This window comes from Rhopilema esculentum, chromosome 7 (genome assembly GCF_057945365.1).
Source record: "Rhopilema esculentum isolate cy_ngs chromosome 7, ASM5794536v1, whole genome shotgun sequence".
Lineage (NCBI taxonomy): Eukaryota > Metazoa > Cnidaria > Scyphozoa > Rhizostomeae > Rhizostomatidae > Rhopilema > Rhopilema esculentum.
The window spans coordinates 12766818-12790359 of NC_142821.1; the positions used below are offsets into that span (position 1 = coordinate 12766818).

Genomic DNA, 23542 nt, shown 5'->3' on the forward strand with positions numbered 1-23542 from the left:
CACCATCCATTGGAGGAATTTACCCAAGACTTAAAATGATCAATGGCTCATACTTAATTTTATTGTGCAGTGATAAACTGAAAACTTGCAGTGATAAATCATGAAATTTGCAGTGATAAAAACGGTGCTTTGTCCTTTTCGTTGTACTTGGAAAAGGGTCATTACTTTTCCTGTACATAGATATTGCAAAGTTTAACTGCTTGACCAACTCTAATGCATTTCAGAATTTTTAGAATTTTAGGACTTTCAGAATTCTGAATCAGACAGAATTTCAAAATGTCAAAAATATCATCAAGATTGTTTTAGAAGAGTCTTGATTGAGTTCCAAAACCGATTCAAGTGTTTATATTTCCCAGAATAAAACAGGAAGGAGGCGTAAAGACAAGATAGAATATTTATAGTTAACTTAACGTTCGTATAAACATCTTAATAAGAACCTTTTGAAAAGTAAAATTGACTTCAAACTACTGAACAATGTTGTCCGATAAAGCAAGGTTTGATTGATAGATTTTTTAATTCATCAACGACTGGAAAAAAGACGTCGAAGGAACACAAAATGACAGAAAAAGAAGTTAGTGAGGACGAGGAAACAAGCTCTAGCCGCAACACTTGTGATGATTCTGTCAGCCCTTGCTCTTCTGTTCAGAGAAACGAAGCTGATGCCGAGCCAAAAGCATTGACCTATTCAAAGGTAGATACACAAATCAGTGACAAATGTATCCAGCGTGTGCCAGGACCAAAAGCTAAAGGAAAGCGTGTGCTGTGTACTGTATGCCTACTGTACCTCACCATACTGAAGCGTTTTTGCTACAGGGGTAGAGTGCCACCAATTTGTCTCTCCGAGGGCACAGAAGCAAGAACTCATACAATTCAACAGCATCTACAAAGTTAAGCACATAAAGAATGCCTCAAAGCTGAGCGCTTGAAGAAACTTTCATCTGTCGAGAAATCTCAAGCTGTGCCCTTGGTTAAGATGTTGAGTTCGCAGCGCCAGAAATTGGCCAACAAGGTAGAGTCACTAATAATCCATGTGTACAATGATGCAAAATGTTTGACGTCATCGGCATTTTCTTGGCCATCAAGAGTAGTTGCCGCATAACTTGCTTGTGAATTCAACTACAATCAACCTTTCCAACCATACACGCCTTCTGACTTTGATCTGCAGTATATTCGAACCCCAGTTGTACAGGAACTTTTGCGCACAATCGTCAGTTCTGACCTGCCAAAGTTCAATAAAGAAATTCATTCCTGCATTCTTGCATCTCTTCGCTTTCATGCATCCATGAATAAGACGCAGTAAATGCTACTTAAAGTGTATATCACCTCAATTGCAAACTTTGCGATCCCTTACTATACTTGATGCGCTGTTTACGAAAATCGAATTGATAATTTGCTATTTCTTTTGCTTTTCCTGTTGTATGCGCGCAAAAGTGGCATTTTGCCCTGTCTGGCGAGCACCAAACCGCGCCAAAAAGGGGACTGGATCATAGTCTTTTTGTGACGTAGAAACCAGAACCAAAGTAAAACGTACTGAGAATATTCAATGGTATATTTAGAGATGTGGATGGACATAATAAGCATACAAGCATCGTTAATGAAGTTTATGCGATTTATTCATTCATCAATTTGCTTTCTTTGCAATCAGCCTTCAATATTTTCCTCCATCCGCATTCCTATCAGCTAATTTTTACTTACGTCAGACCTGACCTACCCTGATCTGAGTCATATGAAGTCGAATCTGTTCTCACACAACCAGAAATCATCCGGAATGAATTTACTTTAGTTCCTAAAAACGGATTGAGTCGACAACATAGTCCTAGACGGGCCTAAATAAGCAAGTGAAAATGCCAGAATGCTGCATTGTGTTTGGTTGTAGCAATGGTAAAGATACCGAAAAAGGCATATCATTGCATAGGATACCTTATTTTGGCAATGAAAGACAAGAAGCGAAAAGAAGGAGAAAAGTATGGGTTTTAATTCGTTTTGAGGAAGCGTGCAAACTGGGAACCGTCAAAGTCCTCTGTAATTTGTTCGCAACACTTCATACCGGAGGATTTTGAGAGAAGATTTTTAAGCCTTCCAGGGTTCGCAGACTCTCTCAAAGTAAGACTTAAAGAAGATGAATTTGGAATCTCTGTGTATCCCACAAAATATTTGCAATTGGTAGAACCCTCATTGGACGAAAAAGGATTTGGTCCTGCATCTAGCAAAACAATAAAGACAAGTTCAAGAGAACAAAGAATGGTAGGTTTCAATTCAAAGGTTTATTCCATATAATCTATTAAATTTTTGTTAAAATTTTTTCCTTAAACTGTACCACAAAGTCGTCATTTTCATTGTTCCGCCTTTTGCATTATTTTAGCTCCTAAGAACCGCTGAGGACACACTGACGCAGCCTCTTATGCCTATCGAGCCTGACGGGCAAGTTACTTCGCATAAAAGAAAAGCCAGCACTGAACATTCGGGTTTAGAATCAGCCCAGCCAAAAGTAAGCTTTTTAATCAATTGTATATATACTTTCGCTATTGACTATCGATCTGTAAAAAGTCTCAAGATAAACCTTTTCACAGGTGATCCCCTCCTATGAGCATAGCGATGGAGAATTCCAAACAACTATCACTGGAAACATTTAAATTCAGTCTCAAATTAAGGAATCTTTGTTTGTGAGCTATCAAAAAAAGAAAATGCTTTCTGCCCCCTATAAGTGCAAGGTGAAATAAAAGTAGCACAAACTTTGGAAAATGACCAATGAGGCTGATGATAGATATCATCCCAGGAGTAAATTATGTACTATTAAAAAATATTGAGCTTTTCTTTCACTTTCTTATCAACTAACTTGTATTTTATTGTATTATGATATAATTCATCTATAATTTCATATTTAACCTACGCCCCCTGTAAATCAGTGTTACTTAGACTGAAGGACTAATATTCCAAAAATCTGTATTTTTCAAGTCGAAAGATGCTTCCTGTGAGACTCAGATCCCTTGCCATTCATGCCAACAACTGCAGTTAGAATAAAAGTCGGCAAGACAAGTTGAAAGTAAAGCAAAGTAAGCTGAGAAAGGCACAGTGGAAGATTCGTCGACTGCAGCAAAAAATAAAGATGATGACGATATTATTGATTCCTACCTATCAGAAGATGATAATGAGACAGGTGGGGTTGATGCTATACAAGCTGAGGCTGAGGATACAGATGAAAATCAAAATTATGATTCTGACAATGACTCTGAGTTCTTGGCAGATGATATCGCTAATGATTGTGATTCTGATGAGGATATGGAGACAAGGTAGATATCTCTTAACCTATACTTCTCCTTAAAATTGTAATTATGTATTGATTCAGAGCATTCATCTTTTACAAATGTCTTTTTCATATTTGGAAACCCTGATGTAGTGTGTCTCTGTTCAATCAATGTTAAAAAATATTTTTTCAGGCTTTCTTACCAACAACTAAATGTTATGGTGTAACAAAATTGTATATCATGTATGCAAGCTATATCAACAGATAAACTTTTTATATATTTCTCATGTTGATGTAGATAGGAGTGTGTTTTAATTGATCATTTGTGTATCATATCATTAATCCCTCTACAGCGTCGGTGACACAAAGCCTGGGTTGAACAAGGAGCCAAAGTTTATTGTTTTCCTGTCACAATTGCTGTTGCTGTTTCAGTTTTGTCCTGTTTACAAGGTTGGAAGCCCATTAATTGATGTTAAACAAAGAGGGACAATGGCTATCATTGAAACACTCTGCGCGAATCCTGTTTGCTGCAAAATAGAAAATGTATGGAGAAGTCAACCATTCATTCCAAAAACAGCAATTCCAGCGGGAAATTTGCTCCTGTCATTTGGAATTTTGACTGCTGGTGCATTGGCTTCAAAAGTTTTGAGAATTTTTCAGAACATCGGACTGGCTTGTATCAGTTTGAAGACTTTCATGAAACACCAGCAGGTAAATGATATATTTTAATGTATCTAAAGTGTTTAATTTGATGGGTACACAAAGTTATTGATTGCTAAACAATAAATGGTTCAGACAAGCATGTAGGAATGGGTAATACATGTTCAAACCAAACTGTATTTAAAATAGTCTGAATATTGAAATTTTGCTTGTAGGAAAAGTTATTCCCATCAATTTTATTGTTCTGGGAAAAATATCAGAGCCAAATGATCACCGAGATACAGAACACAGGTGAACAACTCATTATTGGTGGAGATGGAAGAAATGACAGCATGGGCCATAGTGCCAAGTACGGTGCCTACACAACTATGTGCTTCAACAAGTCAAAGATTATCCACTTTGAACTGGTGCAGGTGAGAACTTTATTTGGTGCAGCTGTTTTTAGAGTAGACTTGTTTTACCATTTATATATGTATATTATAGATCTATATATTTGATAAAACATATCTGAATATCAATATATTGATATATACTGCATGCAATATTAAGTTGCTTTCATCTAACACAGCTTTACATAGGGTGTTCTAATGATCTCACTGACCATCTCCAATGAAGGCCATATCTAAAGGGAAATAGAAAGATGATGAAAATGGGAGGGCATAGTGAAAAGGGGGCATTGTTTTCTACTATAGACAGGTGCAGCACCTTTTTGATAAAAATATGCCCTTTTCAAAAAAGAGTGGCATGTATCCCCTTAATGTCCCGTTTCTATGACACAGTCTCTCCTGGAAATTGTGCCCCAGGCTCTAATAAAAAAAATTTCACTCTGGCTCTTTTTTTACGTAATTATTCATAATTTTGACCCTACAGAGGAATGAGATTGGAAACAGTACTGGACTTGAGTTCGAAGGGTTCTTAAGAAGCATGCATTTTTTAAGGCTGAACAAGTTCTCTGTGTCAACATTAGTTTCTGACCGTCACACCAGTAGCACAAAGCACTTGAGAGAGAAGGAATCAAACACCAGACATTACTTTGACTTGTGGCATTTGAAGAAAAGTAAGTATTTTATATATTTAACAGTATATTTTTTCACAGAGAACAGTATATAGTAAGTGATGAAGTGATTAAGTGGCGAGTTTTATAATACTGTGTATTTTTATGAGTAAGTATCAGTGAGTGCATTTTTTCAGCATTTTCTCTGATCGTTGGCTGAGGAGAGTCTAATCAGAAGTTTTAAATAAACTAGCTTACCTTTATTGTCATTACAAATGATTCACATTACATTTCAGATATTCGTAAAACTTTGAAAAAAATTGCAGCAATGGCAAACTGTAGTGACCTTGGAGACTGGATACAGCCATGTATTAACCACCTCCACTGGAGTGCACTTTGAACACATGATGGCAATGGCCAACTGATATGGGCAAAGTTTAAGTCGTTTTTGTCTCATGTCATCAATAAACATTGTGATCTTCATGAACCTCTTTTCAACAAGTGTCACCATGGAGCTGATATTGGAGATAGGAAATGGATGCATAAGGGTAATGCTTCTATGATACAGCAGCCGCAACTCATCAAGTTCAAGCCCTCACTTTATCTCATAAGTGCTTCTTTTACCTGAAGATTTTCCTTCTTTGCATGCTCACATGGTACCAATTAATGCAATTTGACTATCCTTTCTCCACTGTTACCTTGTTCCCTGTCAGGTTGTTAGTTAGAAATTGTAAAGAGGCAAGTCAAACAGACCCATTTTATACACATTTTATATATTCAAACAGACCCGATAGCTCAGCGGTAGAGCACTTGACGTACAAAGTCAGGGGTCGTGAGTTTGAGCCTCGCTCGGGTCGGTTATTTTCCCGCTCTCTCTATTAATTATCTTCGAAATCCTGTTGTCTGTAAACTTTCTCTTCAACCCTATCCAGTGTTGGGGCTGCGATGGCCCTCCTGGTGTGGGCAGTCTTCTCTCATTCTTCAGGTCCTCTGCACTTTGTGATGGAGCTGCGATGGCTCCCCTGTGTATCAGGTAAAAGAGAGGGGCAGTGCGGGTGAATGACTCGGCCTTGGGTGTTGGCTTGAAAGCACGACCCGATAGCTCAGCGGTAGAGCACTTGACGTACAAAGTCAGGGGTCGTGAGTTCGAGCCTCGCTCGGGTTGGTTATTTTCCCGCTCTCTCTATTAATTATCTTCGAAATCCTGTTGTCTGTAAACTTTCTCTTCAACCCTATCCAGTGTTGGGGCTGCGATGGCCCTCCTGGTGTGGGCAGTCTTCTCTCATTCTTCAGGTCCTCTGCACTTTGTGATGGAGCTGCGATGGCTCCCCTGTGTATCAGGTAAAAGAGAGGGGCAGTGCGGGTGAATGACTCGGCCTTGGGTGTTGGCTTGAAAGCACGACCTGATAGCTCAGCGGTAGAGCACTTGACGTACAAAGTCAGGGGTCGTGAGTTTGAGCCTCGCTCAGGTCGGTTATTTTCCCGCTCTCTCTATTAAAGACCCATTTTACAGGTTTTGATAGGAATCAAACAACTGTGATTTCAATTTTTTTAAATTTCATTACAACATATGATGATTGAAAACAATATATTTTGTCAGTTTCTATATTACATACCATTGCTGTAATCTTCAATTAACTAATGGAAAGTAGTAAGTATAGAATTTGTATATGTTTATAGATTCAGTTGGCTACCAAAAAATGTAGTCAGCATTAACTGAATCTAGGCTGAGAAAGGCAATAATGAAGGCATCGCCACTGAAACAGACAAGAAATATTGAAGGTTTTCATTCTGTGCTTAATCACTTTGCACCTAAGATGATTCATTTTTCCTATACTGGCATGAAATTCAGGTAATGAGAACCTTTATAACATGTGTTCCAACATATTGATATTACATACAGGCAAGTTGTACAAGTATTTCACCATGTGCATTGTCAACTGACCCTTTATTCAATAAATATTTAAATTTTTTACAATTTAAATCATGCCTGGGTTCAAGAGAATAAACATCATTTCCATATTGATTAAACTTAAATTCCAGGACATTACAAAATATACTATGACTTGTGTTGTATTTTTGTGGTGTTGAATTTTTGTTTTTTAGACACATCCTTGCCACAGTGCACTTTAATGCAAATTTGCAAAGAGATGTAAAAAAACTTGAGGATGGGTCCACATGTGTCAAAGTTAGCTATCCCAAATTCAAAAATGGAGAAGCAACTGTATGTGATGTTCGTATTCCAGCAAACTTTGGTATGTGGATTTCTCCATGCTTCTAGAACCTTTTTCAGATAAAATGGGGTTTATGGGTTTAAAAAAGTCTTCCATATAACTTTCCACAACAAGGATGGTTATGTCATGTGAAAGAAATTTCATTTTTTGCCCTTTGTTGCAGACTATATCGATGAGATCTTCACAACAATGCAACATGGGATTGAAAGTGAACAACTCCCTGAGATGCATAAAAACTATAAAGAAGCAGAACCTCCATCAATGACTAGTGCCCTACCCAGAGAAGATCGCCAAATGGCTATTGATAAGTTCTTGAAGCGCTCACAGATGTCTGTTGATGTTGTGTCAGCTACATGTTCAAACCCCGAGCAACAAGTAACAAATCGCAGTCAAAGAAAAACACCACACGGCTCAGTTTGTAAGCAGCCTATGAAAGGTCACCAATATATAGCATGCCCTAAAAATGCCGAAGATTAGATGTTGAAATATTCAAAAGTGTTTTACTCACAGTTGGAAACTACTCAACAGTATCCCACAAAGATGAAATGGGAAAGCCTTCAAAATGTAGCTCAAAAAATTAGAAAAACGGTCCCACATACCATTCAAATTATTGAAGTTTGCAATAGATGTGTATTAGCGGCATAGAGGTTTCCCAGTATCTTGTTCAAGCATTAAATTCAAAACCTCAAAAAACTGTTAAACCTTTCTGTCAATCATCATTGTCGTCAAAACCACAAAATTCTTCATCAGTTTTAAACTTGGTTCGGATTGTATGGTATGCACAAGCTGGTAATGGAATTCTTTTGTTGCCAAGTAATCCATATACCAGCCTGGTAAACTGCCTATAAACAATGGCCCGCAAGAATCTAAAAAAAAGAATTCAAACAATTAAAATGATAAGTCTTGAAAGCTAAATATTGAGACACTATATGCCCCCCATGCACCAAACTGGTTAGGCAGACAGGAAACTCCTCCTTAGATATCAGTATTTTGCTTTTAATAGACAAGATTTACGATAGCAATGAATTAATTTGAGCCTTAACTTTCATTTCTTATGATATTTTCTTATGATATGTTGGGCTACATAAGTTAATTATTTCACATATTTACATCTTACATTTTTTGCATTTCTATTAGGATAAAATTTTATAAAATAAAATTATTGTAGTTTCGCTTTGTTTTGCTTGCTTTGCAAACCCCCATGAATTTTTCTGAAATATAGATCATGTAGGATTCTAATATCAATATTATCAAAAAATTCACTTACGCCTCTTCTGTCTTTATTTTTGAATATGTTCGCTTGTCTTTCCGTTTAAACCTTTGGCCTGTCAATCTGAGAACCCATGGTTGCAGGCAACATGGTTCAAAGCCTGGATGGGATGTAATGCAGCCTACTTCTCCTGGTCTCTTATTCAAAACTAAAGGGTCATTCAATGCAGTGATGCATCCTTCCAACTCTTCGCAACAGTAGCATTCCATTGCATTCATCAGCATTGCTACATTGCAACTTCCACATGTGCACCTTCAAAGCATTTATTAAATTGGGCTATGTTAGTATCAATGTAGAGTGCAATATGTGATATATATAATAATTTCAAGATTGGCCTATCTAGGCAGTCAACACATACACTTACGTTTGAAAAGTATTACGCCACCCGAAATTCAAAAAGCTATAGCAAGGTAAAAAAATGTTTTAAGATTACTGTTTGGGTAGAATATAATGTAAAATGGAAAATTGTACAATTTATTAAGGCAAACTCGGACATACTAACTTTTTGCTTAAGTGCCCAAAACTGTTAATTTCCTTGACTGATAATAAAGATGTGGTTGCACGTTTTTTGTACTGCAACAGGCACTTTTTGCTAAATTCAAGGCCATGATCTTCTGGGATGACAAACACCTTAATGAGGTCTTGCCAAAGTTTATTTAAATTTATCATGTGGTGTTTGAAAGTAACCTGCTGCAAAAGATTTTGATTGAATTTGACAAGTTTCACAAGGGTTTCAAAGCTTTGAGACCATCCAATGAAAAATTTAATTTTTTTGATATTTATGACGACATTTTTCTAAAAAAATAAAAATAAAAGTATTGCCAATGGTTTGAAGTTATATTTAATTGGTCTTGAACTTTAACCTTACGTCTAATGGCTTCACAAAGTGGTTTGAATTTCGAAGGTCATGTTGTTTACAACTCCGTCTCCATTGCTCGTTCATTGAAGTGGTGCTAGTGGTGCAATACTTTTCGAACCTAAGTGTATCTATCCTTAATTAGTTTGGTTATGGCCTCTTAGGCCTATCCTCTTTAAAATAGACCATGATATAAATCCAACTTACCATGAATCGACTGCTACTTCACCCCGCAGACGTCGAGTGAAATTATCTAAACGTTCATCTTCTTGCCTCCTGGTTTCTTCATATTTCTGCATCCACGCCGCATCAGCCATTGGTTCATCAGCGTAAGCTTCTAAGCACCCAGCTTCGACGTTTTCAGTCCCCGCATGCTCATAATCTAAACTTTCATCCAGTAATTCGTGATCCGTAAAGGAACTAGGATTTGATGAGATGTTGGATGCTTCGGAATCAGAGTCGGCCATAATTTACTGCGCAAGGTTTCGGAAGACGTTCTGGTTTCTACGTCATGAAAGACTAGAGCCTAGACCTCTATAACATGCGCGGATTGGAGGCAAAATGTAGAGACTTTGGGGGCTTGCGTTGCTCAAAACGCTTTTTAAATTTGATATTTGAACTCAGCGCAGTTGTTTCAGTTGGTTTAATCTCTATCCCAAATTAGGTGATATGCACTTTAATGTAGTCAATGAAAATGGGAAACCAAATCTCAAGTTTATTGGCATTGGACTCGTGACTGATCCAGGTGCCTCTGGGCATCTTGCAGCATTGAAATTGAGGTCAGATGATACTGTTGGCTTCCACGAAGTAATGAAAGTGATAACTCATCTTTCAACTGACTGGGAAAATAAATGACGACCGAAGGAAATTAGACATCAACACTCTCCTCCTAAAGTCTGTTTGTGCAGTGCATTCAACTGCAAATGCATACAAAGACTTATTTAAGAATGTCCCAAAAATTGATCACTTGGTTAAGAAATTGGCAGCAATTTCTACCTATTTTCATGTTTCAGCAAATCGAACCAGTGAACTGGAAAAAGTTGCAAAAGTGAAAGGGCTAACAGTGCTTTGTTTCCCAAAGTATTTTGAGTTCAGATGGGCAGAATTTACAGCTGCTCTTCTTGATGCTATTCTGTGCTCGTGGCAAGCACTTGTAAAGTTCAATGTAGAGCAATGCGATGCTGAAGGCAAAAAGTTTCCGAAGTTTCTTACCAAAAAGGACAACCTTCTTTTGATGTGTTTTGTTGCAGACCTGCTTTCCTTAATCAAAGTGTTCGAAAAGAAGCTTCAGAGCGACTCACTAACAATTGTGGACATTGAGCCAGAGGCAGAGAAGTTTTACGAAAGGGTGAACAAGCTGAGCACTGGATCCTTGCTAGGAGGTTGAGAAAATCAATTCAAAGAAAGGTATGATGAAGAAGCCAATAAGTTTTGGGGGATCAAGCTTTGGGAGAAGGAAAGACATCGACCAGATGCCAATCTGTTTGTAACAGATCGCAGAAAGTTTAGTGCTATTCGGAACGAATCAGTGATAGCAATCAACACATTCGTAGACAAGCGACTTCAAGTGGACAGAAATGCTTCCAAATCATTTACCCCGTTTGTTAAAATCATGGCCACAGAAGATGAAATAAAAGAAGGTCATCGCATTGTCTAGTATTGACATATCTGTGTCGTCCTTGGCCCGTTTCTGCATGCAAACCCCATTCAGCTGATTGTGAGTGGGTCATTCCTCTTTATAACAAGATCAAATCAAAATGCAGATCATCTTTCAAGCGCCAAACCGTCAGCAATTACCTTTACATACATATAAATATGCCACAACTATGTGACTTTGATCCTAGGCCTGCAGCAGTGAGGTGGATGGAGGAAAAAGATCGTCGGGCAATAGAAAGCACAAAAGCAGGAAAGCAAGAGTGGTTTAGCAAAGTTTTCGCGAGCAATGATAAAGAAGGTTAAGGAAAGGTGAAGGTGAGAGGTTAAGGAGAAAGAGTTCAAGAGAAAGTTTTGAAGGTGTTAAATTTGTTTAAAGGACAAATGACACACTTTTCACTCTATCTTTTCTTTTCATTAACTTATAGATCGGCATACCGTAAAAACCAGACCCTAAGACCCAGGACCTTTAAGTACTAATATAAAAAAGGACCCTTAACACCAGAAGGGTCTTCACCTCGATAAGACAATGGTTGATCGCAGTTGACTGTCATCATCGCACCATGAGGACATATCAACCGTCGAATGCGCTTTTGTGTCAGCTACGGCGTTCTTCCGCATATTATCCACATCAGCTGCTGCCTTCAAATAAGTCAGAAAGTGACAAGGAATTTGAAGATCTTTCAATGTCATTTAACCTCTTTTATGGAGTCAACCATAAAGAAGAGACAGATCAAGATCAAGGCCTGCGAAGAGATAAAGATGCAGGCACTTTCTTTGGTTGTTGGTTGTTGCTTTTGCGTGATTTTCTTGGATTCTGCCCTCCCTATTCTGAAAAATGGTATTATTGCCAAATCATGGGGTGTGTAAAAAGAAGTTTGAAATTATTCTGGAACTGATATCTACTAACAGAGGTCGGCTTCAAAAATCCCCCACATAAAAATAAATTCAATAACTTATTTGATAATTATTTTCTGTAATCCAATGGCAGAGGTTTTCAGGATACATTTTTTGATATAAAGAATTGTGCAAAGTTTGCAGGAAAATATCAACAGTTCTGTGGCAACCAGTCTCAAAGGGAACAAAAGAAAAGAAAACTAGAAAAAGCCCAAAAGGCTGCCGTAAACTTCCTTGTCGCTGCCTGACCCCATGACAGACTCATTTGAAGACAGCAGCTGATGTGAATAATATGCGGAAGAACGCCGTAGTAGGAGCAAAAACGAATTTGACATTTGATGTGTCCTCATGGTGCGATGATGACAGTCAACTTTGATCGACTATTGTCTTATTGGGGCGAAGACCCTTCGGGTGTTAAGGGTCCTTTTTTATTTTAGTACTTTAAGGTCCTAGGTCTCAGGGTCTTAGGGTCCGGTTTTTACGGTATGCCTTGTAGATCATCATTTAGAAGTAAGGTTTTCCTGGTTCAGAACAAAAAATTCTAATCAGGGGGCGCAGGGGACACGATTTTGCTTTTTATCACGTGACCCTATGACGTACATTGTGATAACTCGGAATTTTCCTATCATTAATAGAGAGTCTACGAAACACAACGCGACTGGTCCAGACGAACTGAATTCGTTTAGAAGCGTGTTGTAAACGTTAATATTGCACTGTATACCAGTAGCAGCAATAACAGATTATCACAATCTTCGTCACGGTGTCTTGTGATTCATTTCCTGCCATAATTTGAAAAGGGTTTTTAATTAGGAAAATAAAATCAGAAGGGAAAAATATTTCAACAAAAATTCCCGCAATTGCCCTCTGTGATATAGCTCTCCTTGCAATTTGGTCTTCTAGAAACAAACTCGTTTTTGATAATGAATCTATCAACCCCTCTAAAATTTTTACTGCTAAATTCCGCTCTAAATTAAAAGAGGAGTTTTTCTTGCTAAATCCTCGTTCACTGGTCTTTTTAATTTAAAAACCTCTTGGTGCTGTAACAATGTTTTTGCTTCGGTTGTTGGTGATAAACTTTTTATGCATTGTTAACCCCCTGATAGTATAGCTTGATCGCTCTCTTCAATATCTGAGCAATATCGCACTCAGTGTTTCCTTGACACTGGAGATTAAGATGTTATGACACTTGACACTTGAACATGATAATACTCCCCACTGTTTATACAAAGATCGGATACCTCCCTTTGTCATTAATTTAGATGTCTGGCTCTCGCAACAACATATTAAAACGTCTCTCGCCATCCTAGAATTGGCGAGTTCGTTGCCTAGAATTGGCAAGTTCGTTGCCTCATTTCAAATATACTAGAATACAGAAAAAGCCATTTAGAATAACTATACCCCAAAGTCATACATCATTGTATTGATGAACCCTGCATGTATATACACCCAGTCTTTGTGTAAGCTGTAAATTTTTGAACTGGTTTATATTTTGCTTATATCAATAATATTCATTTATAAATAATACTTCTCTCGCATATGTATATTATATATTGTAACAATAATATCATTTATAATTGTATATCACTTAAATTTATAACTCACATGTTATACTACTGTTTTCTATTTGTACGTTCATTGTATTACAATTACACTTATTAACTGCTTAATCTCTTTCATCTCAAGCCATTGTGAAAATTATCATTGTGAATTAAACTATATTAACTTTGTATCTAATAAATTGTAAATATCTGTTTTGTTCAATTACATGAGCGCTGGCATGTGCCCGGCTCAAACTGAAAAAAATGGCAGAGAAGGCTGCCCAGGGGGTGCTATGCCCCTTGGTAGCAAAGATCAAGTTCAAGTTTTTGAGAAAGTGGCACTTAGTCAAGTTCAGAGTCCGATATTTCGCCAGAAGAAGAAGTAGAGTTACTACGCCAGCATCAGTCATACATGCGACAGTAGACAAATCACTGCCCGTATATCAGAACCATCCATCCCTCCTGTGAGCCTACTGGGAGAACTGCGCCAGAACGAAGTGATGCTTCCCAAGCAGCCACAACCACTGTCCTTGACATTTACATTGGCAGATCTGGAGGATTGAGAGACAACCCCCCAAATGGAAGACATCGCCCAAGATCGGTATGTATACACACCACACACCCCAAATGCTAGTATTGTGCCGTCTGCTCTTATAAAGAAGCTCGCTGATAGTGGAATCAAACAAAGCAATCTCAAACATCTACCCAATGAAGACCTTGAGATTACGTTTTCCCTGGCAGACGAGGCCCGATTTTTCGATCTCCCCTATGTCCATTTGCCAAGGAGAAGCTGGGAACAAGGTAAGGACAACCCGCCACAAATCTTGGTGAGAGTGAGCCATAAACTAGCAGAACTGCAACTTGACGCTCTTGTGAGGAGATTTGAGGGTTTCGGACGGGTTCTTTTTGCAAGGGAAAATGCAGATCCCAGTACAGATGTCATGAATTGCATGGTCACCATGAAAATGATCCTCTCACAGCCTGTGCCAAGTTTTGTGCACCTAGGCATTTACTGTTTGGCAGTGCGCCACTATGGCCAGCCCCAGACTTGTTGCAAATGTGACAGTAGGGTCACATTAATGCTGACTGCACTAAAGTAGGTCGTGGCCAGGGATAAGGCTCCACTGGACACTACATTGTTCAGTGTGACACCTCTTGGATTCACGAGACAAGAATGGACCCAGATGAACCTTCATCAGATATCTCCTCTGATGATGATGATGATGACGAAGACCAAGAGCAGATGCTCAACAATGATGCTGCCTTGGCTCCAGCGGCAATTTCTGACACCCAGGACTCCCAGGCTGCCCACAGAAACATCAGAGACCGATCCAAATGATGGAGAAAATGCCGCTGCAGAAGAACCACTCAGTGCTGAACCGTCACCAGCCTGGTCTGACGAATCTGAACCTACAGCCGAAGATGCTGGTGCTGACCTGGCCCCAGAAGAGACAGCTGTTACCCATATTCTTTCTGCAAGAAATCTACTTCTCTGAGCCTCCTGACGCTACCTTTCTTAAAACCATCTGGAAAGGATCAATTTTCTCATCCTTTAGAGGAAAGCATAGCAGAGGTGTTACCACTCTCACTAAAGAGTCCTTATCTACCAAAAACCCCAAAGTCACTCACAACAACTGTGGTTGATGGGTCAACGTTATCTTCAACACAGAAGATTCAAAGCTTCAGCTTTTGCATGTCTACACCCCATGCCCTGTAGGGGAAAGAGCTGCCTTTTTTCAAACGCTGCCCCCTCACATCAGGGGGAGGGGAGTTCCAACAATCATCGGAGGTGACCTTAATTGTATCTCAAACCTTTTTCACGATAAACTAGCCGGTGACAGCCAAGCAGGTCCCACTGCCATAGAAGCTCTAACTGACCTCCTTAGGGACTTTAACCTTATTGATATCTTTCGTTCAATGCAACCATCTGCCCGCAAGTTTACCTGGACTGATTCAAAAGTTTCATCCAGACTAGATAAGTGTTATGTTTCTTCTGAGATTTTAAATAATACCAAACACTGTGAGATAACAGTATTTTCCTTTTCCGATCATGATGCCCTTTTGCTGTCCTTCAAATTACCAGACTCGTCAGCTCAAGCAGATGGACCTGGAAATTCAACACAAGCCTCCTCAAAAATGAATAATTTACATGTCATATGAAGCATTTTTAGAAATTTTGGGTTTCTCGCAAAAAGGACTTAACAAGCAAAATACATAAGAAAAAGAAAATAAGAAACTGATGCAAAAAGTTTTCAAAACGCATAGCTAAAGAAAAGGGAGAAAAACGCACCACTTTAGAAGAAAGCTGCAACAGGCAACAATTTCTCCTGATCAAAAGGAAAAAGAAACAGTTCCCCTGATCAGACAAGAAATTCAAGAACTTGATCTTAATAATATTAATGATGCACGTATCAGAGCAAAAGCCCTTGAGTACCAATCCAATGAGAAATCGTCACGCTATTCTTTCAGCCTTGAGAACTCCATCAATCTAGAAAAGTCATTCGTCAGTTAAAAAAACCAGATGGTAGATAGTAGATGGGAAGAAATTGGCGAAGCCTTAGTGGAAGTACTAGACTTTTGTTTTAATAGAAGTCTTCTCACTGAATCTATGCGTTTAGCTATAATCTCCCTCTTGTACAAAAAGGAAGACATTGAACTCCTCAAAAATTGGGGACCAATTTCCCTACTTAATGTCGATTACAAAATTGGTTCGAAAACCTTTGCAAATAGACTGCAATTGATACTTCCATCCATTTTAAATAGTGACCAAACTTGCTCTGTACCAGGCAGGACTATATTTGAAAATCTCATGCTAGCAAAAGATTCTATTGATTACTGTCAGGAGAAAAAGCTCCCCCTTGCATTGATTAAAATTGACGAAGAAGAAGCTTTTGACCGTGTCAACTGGGAGTTTCTTCTAAAAGTCTTGGAGAGAATGAATTTCGGCCCAAAACTCAAGTGTTTGGTCAACTGGCATTTTACACTACATGTCTTCTATCCTTACGTTCATTTTATCATTTTCACACTTATTAACTACTTCACCTTTTAACTTTAAAATAATTGTGAAAATTATCATTATGAAATTAATTATACTAACTTTGTAAATACCTAATTGTAAATATTTGTTTTGTTTCAATTACACGGGTGCTTGCATGCGCCAGGCTCAAATGGAAAAAAAGTGATCAAGAAGGTATTTCTTCCAGGGTTAGGCATTTCCATTGCAATTCAGTTGGGCTGAGCCCTGCGAACAGGAATTTATCAACTCAATTAACAAATTTATTGAAGACTGGGTACAATCACAAGAGTCTTTCCCATCATTAATCAAATGGTGGGAACACAGCAAAAACTATTTCCTTGATATTACCAAAATTTATTCAAGAAACCATAAAAAACAATTTCTCCGTAGGAAATCCAAACTGCTAAAACAACTCAGGAATGCAAAAAAAGGCAGAGAGTTAAGGGGACCCCCGCTTCTAAAACTTTATCGTGGCATGAGAAATAGCCATACATCCGTGTATTGACGAACCCCGCTTGTATAAACACCCAATCTTTGCGTATGCTGTAAATATTTAGATTGGTTTATATCTTCATCATATCAAGTAATGTTCTGATATGAAGAGCACTTTTTTCACATGCATATATATTACGTTTTGCAACAATAATGTCATTTAGAATTGAATACTTTTTTCACATGTATATATATATATTAATTTCGGTAAAAATATTGTCATTTGGAATTGCGCCTTCTTGATCACTCTCAATATACAATATACAATATACAATAGAGGTAGATTGTTATACAAAGACTTGTCATTGTTTGCTTTGCCTCTGTCTGCCTTAACCTGGCTCGTCGTATGCCTTGATAATGTTGCCTTGATATAATGATTCCAGACAGGGATCAGCTTCGGCATACCTAATTTGTAGCATTTGATTGAAAAGGCCAAACTAATACAAATTCAACATAGAAAAAAATCTTCCTCTCCAAACTGTTGTACCTGCTGCTAACAATATACATACTTTGCAACTTTCAGAGCAGCACAAGGATTAGTGTAAAATTGAAAGAAGATTCCACCAATTTGTGTTTGATCGATGCAACCTTCTGCATGATCGTGGTGCCCTTTCTTGCGTCTTTGACTCTACCAGCAGCAGAAAAATAGAAATGGCTTTCAAGAAAGCTCTTCTTCTTGCAATAGCAATTGAAATAAACTTCTGCAGAAGTTGTTGACGGCTACGGTTGGCAGCTAAAACATTCCTCAGTAAAATGGCCTTGTCTATACGCACAATTTTGTTCCCATAATTTTTATTTTCACTGCGCAAGCCAAAACAGTACTCAGTGTTTGATAATTAAATATGACTTATTAAGTACGATGTTTGACACGAATGGATTTCAACCAAGGAAAAATTCTGAACTTAATACAATTGAATTCGACAAATGTGAAATACGACGTATAATCTGGGCCTTAGCTTCAACTTCATATTTTTATACGCAATTTTTTAACAACAAGATAAAAAGGCCATGACTGAGCAGATACCAAGTTACGCACACCTGAGACTTGCCTGTTTGCTTGTGCGACACAAGGGTCAACCTATGATGTGTCGAAAATGTGACAGCAGGACCTATCTCACAGCAAATTGCTCTGTAAAAAGGTGTTGCCCTGAAAGCAGTCTGTATTAGGGTTGTGGGTCACCTGAGCACAATCTTGCTCAGTGCAATACCTCATCCTTCTGGGGCCTGAGTGGAACCAATGATGCAGAGTCAATTCCTGACACCCAAACATAAAACCACCTTGGCCTTTGACCTGTTCGACAATGTGCCGCGAATTGGTTGAAGCACAACAACAAAAAACTCACAAGGTTCGATTTTCCATCTCCATCTATTATTCCAACCAAAACGTACAGCGATAACATAAAAACCACAGCGGAAGCTCTCGCCCACACTCTTCTCTCACAATCACTCATTCTACTCAGTCTCTAACAAACAATAAAAAGGTTAAAGGTTATTCAGAATAATATCAATTGTCTAGTTTACTTGTGTCCTTCGCATTTGATGTCCCTGGACAGCAAATGTCAATCATCGGCTAAGTCTCTACTCTCATCTTGAATAATCTCTCTGACTGTTTCTGCTGCGAGTTGTGCAGCCTTTCACTTAGGTCTATATTCCTCTGCTTGTGGATTGAGCTCACGTGTCCGTACTGCTCTTTTTTTTTCGCATGCTAAATCCAATGGATACAATAGCTGTACAGCTCTTTCTACAACTGTATTTCATGTTTTGACTCTTGCCGCTCTGACGACTCCATCTCGCCCTTTGATCAAACACTCTACGATCCCGATGCTCCACTTGCCTCTGTTCTTGTCGTCTGCATGAATCAGCACCACGTCTTTTTCCTGATGTGTTAAGTTATGCCTCTCTCTAAGTGCCCTGACATACTTGTTTGTCCATCTTTTCCAAAGGTTCTGCTTGCACTTTTCCAAATAGTTGGCTCGTTTACTCAAATCTTTGTTCTCTAAATCACGAGCTTCTTCATTTATCAGTGAATTATGGTGGCCTAACAGCATTATGTTGGGAGTTAATTCTGGTAGCTGAATATCGTCTTCCACATAACACAAGGGCCTGTTGTTTAGGGCTATCTCCACATCCAACATGATCTCTTTCAACTCTTGAAGGCTAAGATTTGCTCTTCCCAAAACTTTGAACATTGCTTGCTTAACGAGGCTTATCGTTCAAATTGCCCTCCCCACCAGGGGGCCTTACTCAAATTGAACTGCCACTTTATGTTGTTCTTTGCGAGGTAATTGTGAATCTTTTCACTTTCCATTATCTTTTGTATCTTCTTTGAGGCCGCTACGAATGTTTTGGAATTGTCCAAGTAAATCTTGTTTGGGCGACCCCTTTATGCGATGAACTCTTTGAGACAAACCATAACCTGTTCAATTGTCATATCTGTAACAACGTCAATGTACACTGCTCTTGTCAAACTACACGCAAAGAGTAGAATGTACGCTTTACCTTCCGTGTTTGCTCTAACTTTGTATGTTAGGGGACTGCAAAGTTCACCCCTATGACCTCAAATGGTCTCGATCCTTCTGTGCGATCTTTTGGTAACATTTCTGCTGATGGTTGACTGTTGGCTTTGGTGTGAAACCTCTTGCATCCGTGACAATTGCTCCGTATTCTCTTTACCATTCTCCTAAGCCTGGAGATCCAGTATGTTTGTCTCACATATGCCATCGTCAGACTCACTCCCCCTTACAATGTTGCCATGACATGGGCGTCATCTACAATCTTCTCACTGAACAGTGAATCTGATGGCAAATAAATTGGGTAACTTCCTTGAATCCTCCCCATGCACTCATAAATTGTTTGGTTTTTCTTTTGTAGGTTTAATCTCTGTTGCTCATTTTTGAATCTCTCTGTGCTCTCGCTACGTGCTCAAACTATCTTGATCCACCACTTGATCTGACTCTAAATCTCCTCTGTTCTCCTTCTTCTCTCTACAGTTGGTAGCAAATCTGTTCATTCATAACATCAGCCTCATGGTCTTCCAATATTTGTGTTTCTCTAGGATTTCGTCGAATTGATCCCTCATTTCTACTGAAGCTTTGAAAGTCTCTTTGATTGGCTTTGCCTCGACCTCTGACTTTTCTGTTGACTTCGTTTCTATGTTGAGTGGCCAATTTTCTGCATCTGATAACCACTCTTGACCTGTGAACCATCTCGTTGGAATTCTGTTTCCAGGACACCCCCTGCTCCCGATGTCTGCAGGGTTATCTACAGTTCCCACACGTCTCCACTCTATGAAATTCGTTTCTTGAATCTGTCTTACTCGATTGCTTACAGACTGCTTATAATTTCCCTGTCCCTTTATCCAATGTAAAGCTACCGAGCTATCCAGCCATAGCAAGATCTGACTGGTAGCCCAGTGAGGCTGCTCCTGATGTTTGCCAGCAGATTGGCTGCCATGTGGCCTGAGGCTAGCTCAAGTCTTGTTATCGTTAGTCTCATCTTTGCTAGCCTTGATTTAGCAGCAAGGAGCCTTTGACCAACTCCTGATGATTGTGTGATCACTGCATAAACACAAGCTGCTGTTCCAAACTCACTTGAATCACCAAAGGCGTGAGGATCAATTGCCCTTACTCTCTATCACGTCATTGTTGTGAAAGCCCGCAATGCATGGAGGGATTTGTAGTCACCTGCGCTTAGCTTGCTTTTATTTTGAATTGCGAAGTTGCACACATCCAGGTTAGACTTGTCAAAATATCGAGAAAACATGAAAAAGAATGGAGAAAATAAAACTAATCTGTTTGCTGAGTAGAACTGAAAAGTTTGAATTTTCCTTTGATAAGTACAAGGATGACATCAAACTTTTGAAGTTTTATACTGGCCTACCTGATTATGCCACACTCAGGATTATTTTTTATTCGTTTGGCCCTGCAACAAAAGCTTTGTTCTACCACAACTCCAACACAAAAATTGAAAAATTTAAATCGCCAGAACACACAAAGTGTGGGAGAAAGAGGACACTTTCTCCTGAGCAGGAATTCTTTCTTGTCCTTGTACAACTCCGACTGGGTCTTTTGGAAAAAGACCTTGCCCAGAGAGCATAAATATCTCAACAGCATTTGTCAAGAATCTAAATAACGTGGTTGGACTTTCTGCATAGCCAAATGTGATCTTTAACTATCTGGCCCTCTAAAGACAATATTGATAAAACAATGCCTAAATGTTGCAAGGACACCTATCCATCAACAAGTGTGATTATTGATTGCACTGAGTTTTTTATTGAAATGGCTAGCTCAGTGCGGTCCCAAAGTGCAACATACTCTCAGTATAAGCAGCATAATACTGCTAAAGCCCTCATTGGTATAACCCCTGCAGGAGCTGTCTCATTTGTTGACAGCTGTTACCCATATTCTTTCTGCAAGAAATTTACTTCTCTGAGCCTCCTGACGCTACCTTTCTTAAAACCATCTGGAAAGGATCAATTTTCTCATCCTTTAGAGGAAAGCATAGCAGAGGTGTTACCACTCTCACTAAAGAGTCCTTATCTACCAAAAACCCCAAAGTCACTCACAACAACTGTGGTTGATGGGTCAACGTTATCTTCAACACAGAAGATTCAAAGCTTCAGCTTTTGCATGTCTACACCCCATGCCCTGTAGGGGAAAGAGCTGCCTTTTTTCAAACGCTGCCCCCTCACATCAGGGGGAGGGGAGTTCCAACAATCATCGGAGGTGACCTTAATTGTATCTCAAACCTTTTTCACGATAAACTAGCCGGTGACAGCCAAGCAGGTCCCACTGCCATAGAAGCTCTAACTGACCTCCTTAGGGACTTTAACCTTATTGATATCTTTCGTTCAATGCAACCATCTGCCCGCAAGTTTACCTGGACTAATTCAAAAGTTTCATCCAGACTAGATAAGTGTTATGTTTCTTCTGAGATTTTAAATAATACCAAACACTGTGAGATAACAGTATTTTCCTTTTCCGATCATGATGCCCTTTTGCTGTCCTTCAAATTACCAGACTCGTCAGCTCAAGCAGATGGACCTGGAAATTCAACACAAGCCTCCTCAAAAATGAATAATTTACATGTCATATGAAGCATTTTTAGAAATTTTGGGTTTCTCGCAAAAAGGACTTAACAAGCAAAATACATCAGAAAAAGAAAATAAGAAACTGATGCAAAAAGTTTTCAAAACGCATAGCTAAAGAAAAGGGAGAAAAACGCACCACTTTAGAAGAAAGCTGCAACAGGCAACAATTTCTCCTGATCAAAAGGAAAAAGAAACAGTTCCCCTGATCAGACAAGAAATTCAAGAACTTGATCTTAATAATATTAATGATGCACGTATCAGAGCAAAAGCCCTTGAATACCAATCCAATGAGAAATCGTCACGCTATTCTTTCAGCCTTGAGAACTCCATCAATCTAGAAAAGTCATTCGTCAGTTAAAAAAACCAGATGGTAGATAGTAGATGGGAAGAAATTGGCGAAGCCTTAGTGGAAGTACTAGACTTTTGTTTTAATAGAAGCCTTCTCACTGAATCTATGCGTTTAGCTATAATCTCCCTCTTGTACAAAAAGGAAGACATTGAACTCCTCAAAAATTGGGGACCAATTTCCCTACTTAATGTCGATTACAAAATTGGTTCGAAAACCTTTGCAAATAGACTGCAATTGATACTTCCATCCATTTTAAATAGTGACCAAACCTGCTCTGTACCAGGCAGGACTATATTTGAAAATCTCATGCTAGCAAAAGATTCTATTGATTACTGTCAGGAGAAAAAGCTCCCTCTTGCATTGATTAAAATTGACGAAGAAGAAGCTTTTGACCGTGTCAACTGGGAGTTTCTTCTAAAAGTCTTGGAGAGAATGAATTTCGGCCCAAAACTCAAGTGTTTGGTCAACTGGCATTTTACACTACATGTCTTCTATCCTTACGTTCATTTTATCATTTTCACACTTATTAACTACTTCACCTTTTAACTTTAAAATAATTGTGAAAATTATCATTATGAAATTAATTATACTAACTTTGTAAATACCTAATTGTAAATATTTGTTTTGTTTCAATTACACGGGTGCTTGCATGCGCCAGGCTCAAACGGAAAAAAAGTGATCAAGAAGGTATTTCTTCCAGGGTTAGGCATTTCCATTGCAATTCAGTTGGGCTGAGCCCTGCAAACAGGAATTTATCAACTCAATTAACAAATTTATTGAAGACTGGGTACAATCACAAGAGTCTTTCCCATCATTAATCAAATGGTGGGAACACAGCAAAAACTATTTCCTTGATATTACCAAAATTTATTCAAGAAACCATAAAAAACAATTTCTCCGTAGGAAATCCAAACTGCTAAAACAACTCAGGAATGCAAAAAAAGGCAGAGAGTTAAGGGAACCCTTGCTTCTAAAACTTTATCGTGGCATGAGAAATAGCCATACATCCGTGTATTGACGAACCCCGCTTGTATAAACACCCAATCTTTGCGTATGCTGTAAATATTTAGATTGGTTTATATCTTCATCATATCAAGTAATGTTCTGATATGAAGAGCACTTTTTTCACATGCATATATATTACGTTTTGCAACAATAATGTCATTTAGAATTGAATACTTTTTTCACATGTATATATATATATTAATTTCGGTAAAAATATTGTCATTTGGAATTGCGCCTTCTTGATC

The 23542-nt window shown here is 38.6% G+C and overlaps 2 protein-coding genes and 1 non-coding gene across 3 annotated transcripts; 2 read left to right on the forward strand and 1 right to left on the reverse strand.

The window, feature by feature from the left end:
- The first annotated feature begins 556 nt into the window (after positions 1–556).
- LOC135683793 (uncharacterized) lies at positions 557–5526 on the forward strand. Its single transcript, XR_016143876.1, has 7 exons — positions 557–769; positions 2363–2507; positions 3074–3290; positions 3598–3955; positions 4120–4317; positions 4775–4961; positions 5195–5526. It is a non-coding gene; the product is annotated as an uncharacterized LOC135683793 (transcript).
- Positions 5527–6640: 1114 nt separating this feature from the next.
- LOC135689180 (uncharacterized) lies at positions 6641–7609 on the forward strand. Its single transcript, XM_089109185.1, has 3 exons — positions 6641–6750; positions 7005–7153; positions 7296–7609. Exons 1-3 carry the CDS (start codon positions 6641–6643, stop codon positions 7607–7609), a joined length of 573 nt encoding a protein of 190 aa, XP_088965311.1.
- A 232-nt stretch (positions 7610–7841) lies between these two features.
- On the reverse strand, positions 7842–9725 carry LOC135683487 (uncharacterized). The gene is made up of 3 exons (XM_089109302.1): positions 9466–9725; positions 8400–8654; positions 7842–7998 (listed from the first exon to the last, which is right to left on the reverse strand). Exons 1-3 carry the CDS (start codon positions 9723–9725, stop codon positions 7842–7844), a joined length of 672 nt encoding a protein of 223 aa, XP_088965428.1.
- Positions 9726–23542: the final 13817 nt, after the last annotated feature.

What these genes read in the sequence shown, in the direction of transcription:
- LOC135689180 (XM_089109185.1), top strand. Translation starts at nt 6,641, where the DNA reads ATGAAGGCATCGCCACTGAAACAGACAAGAAATATTGAAGGTTTTCAT. An exon ending in TATACTGGCATGAAATTCAG is followed by an intron (nt 6,751 to 7,004) that starts GTAATGAGAACC and finishes TTTGTTTTTTAG; the next exon opens with ACACATCCTTGCCACAGTGC. An exon ending in TCGTATTCCAGCAAACTTTG is followed by an intron (nt 7,154 to 7,295) that starts GTATGTGGATTT and finishes CCTTTGTTGCAG; the next exon opens with ACTATATCGATGAGATCTTC.
- LOC135683487 (XM_089109302.1), bottom strand. Translation starts at nt 9,725, where the DNA reads ATGGCCGACTCTGATTCCGAAGCATCCAACATCTCATCAAATCCTAGT. An exon ending in GAAGTAGCAGTCGATTCATG is followed by an intron (nt 8,655 to 9,465) that starts GTAAGTTGGATT and finishes AATGCTTTGAAG; the next exon opens with GTGCACATGTGGAAGTTGCA. An exon ending in AAAATAAAGACAGAAGAGGC is followed by an intron (nt 7,999 to 8,399) that starts GTAAGTGAATTT and finishes TCTTTTTTTTAG; the next exon opens with ATTCTTGCGGGCCATTGTTT.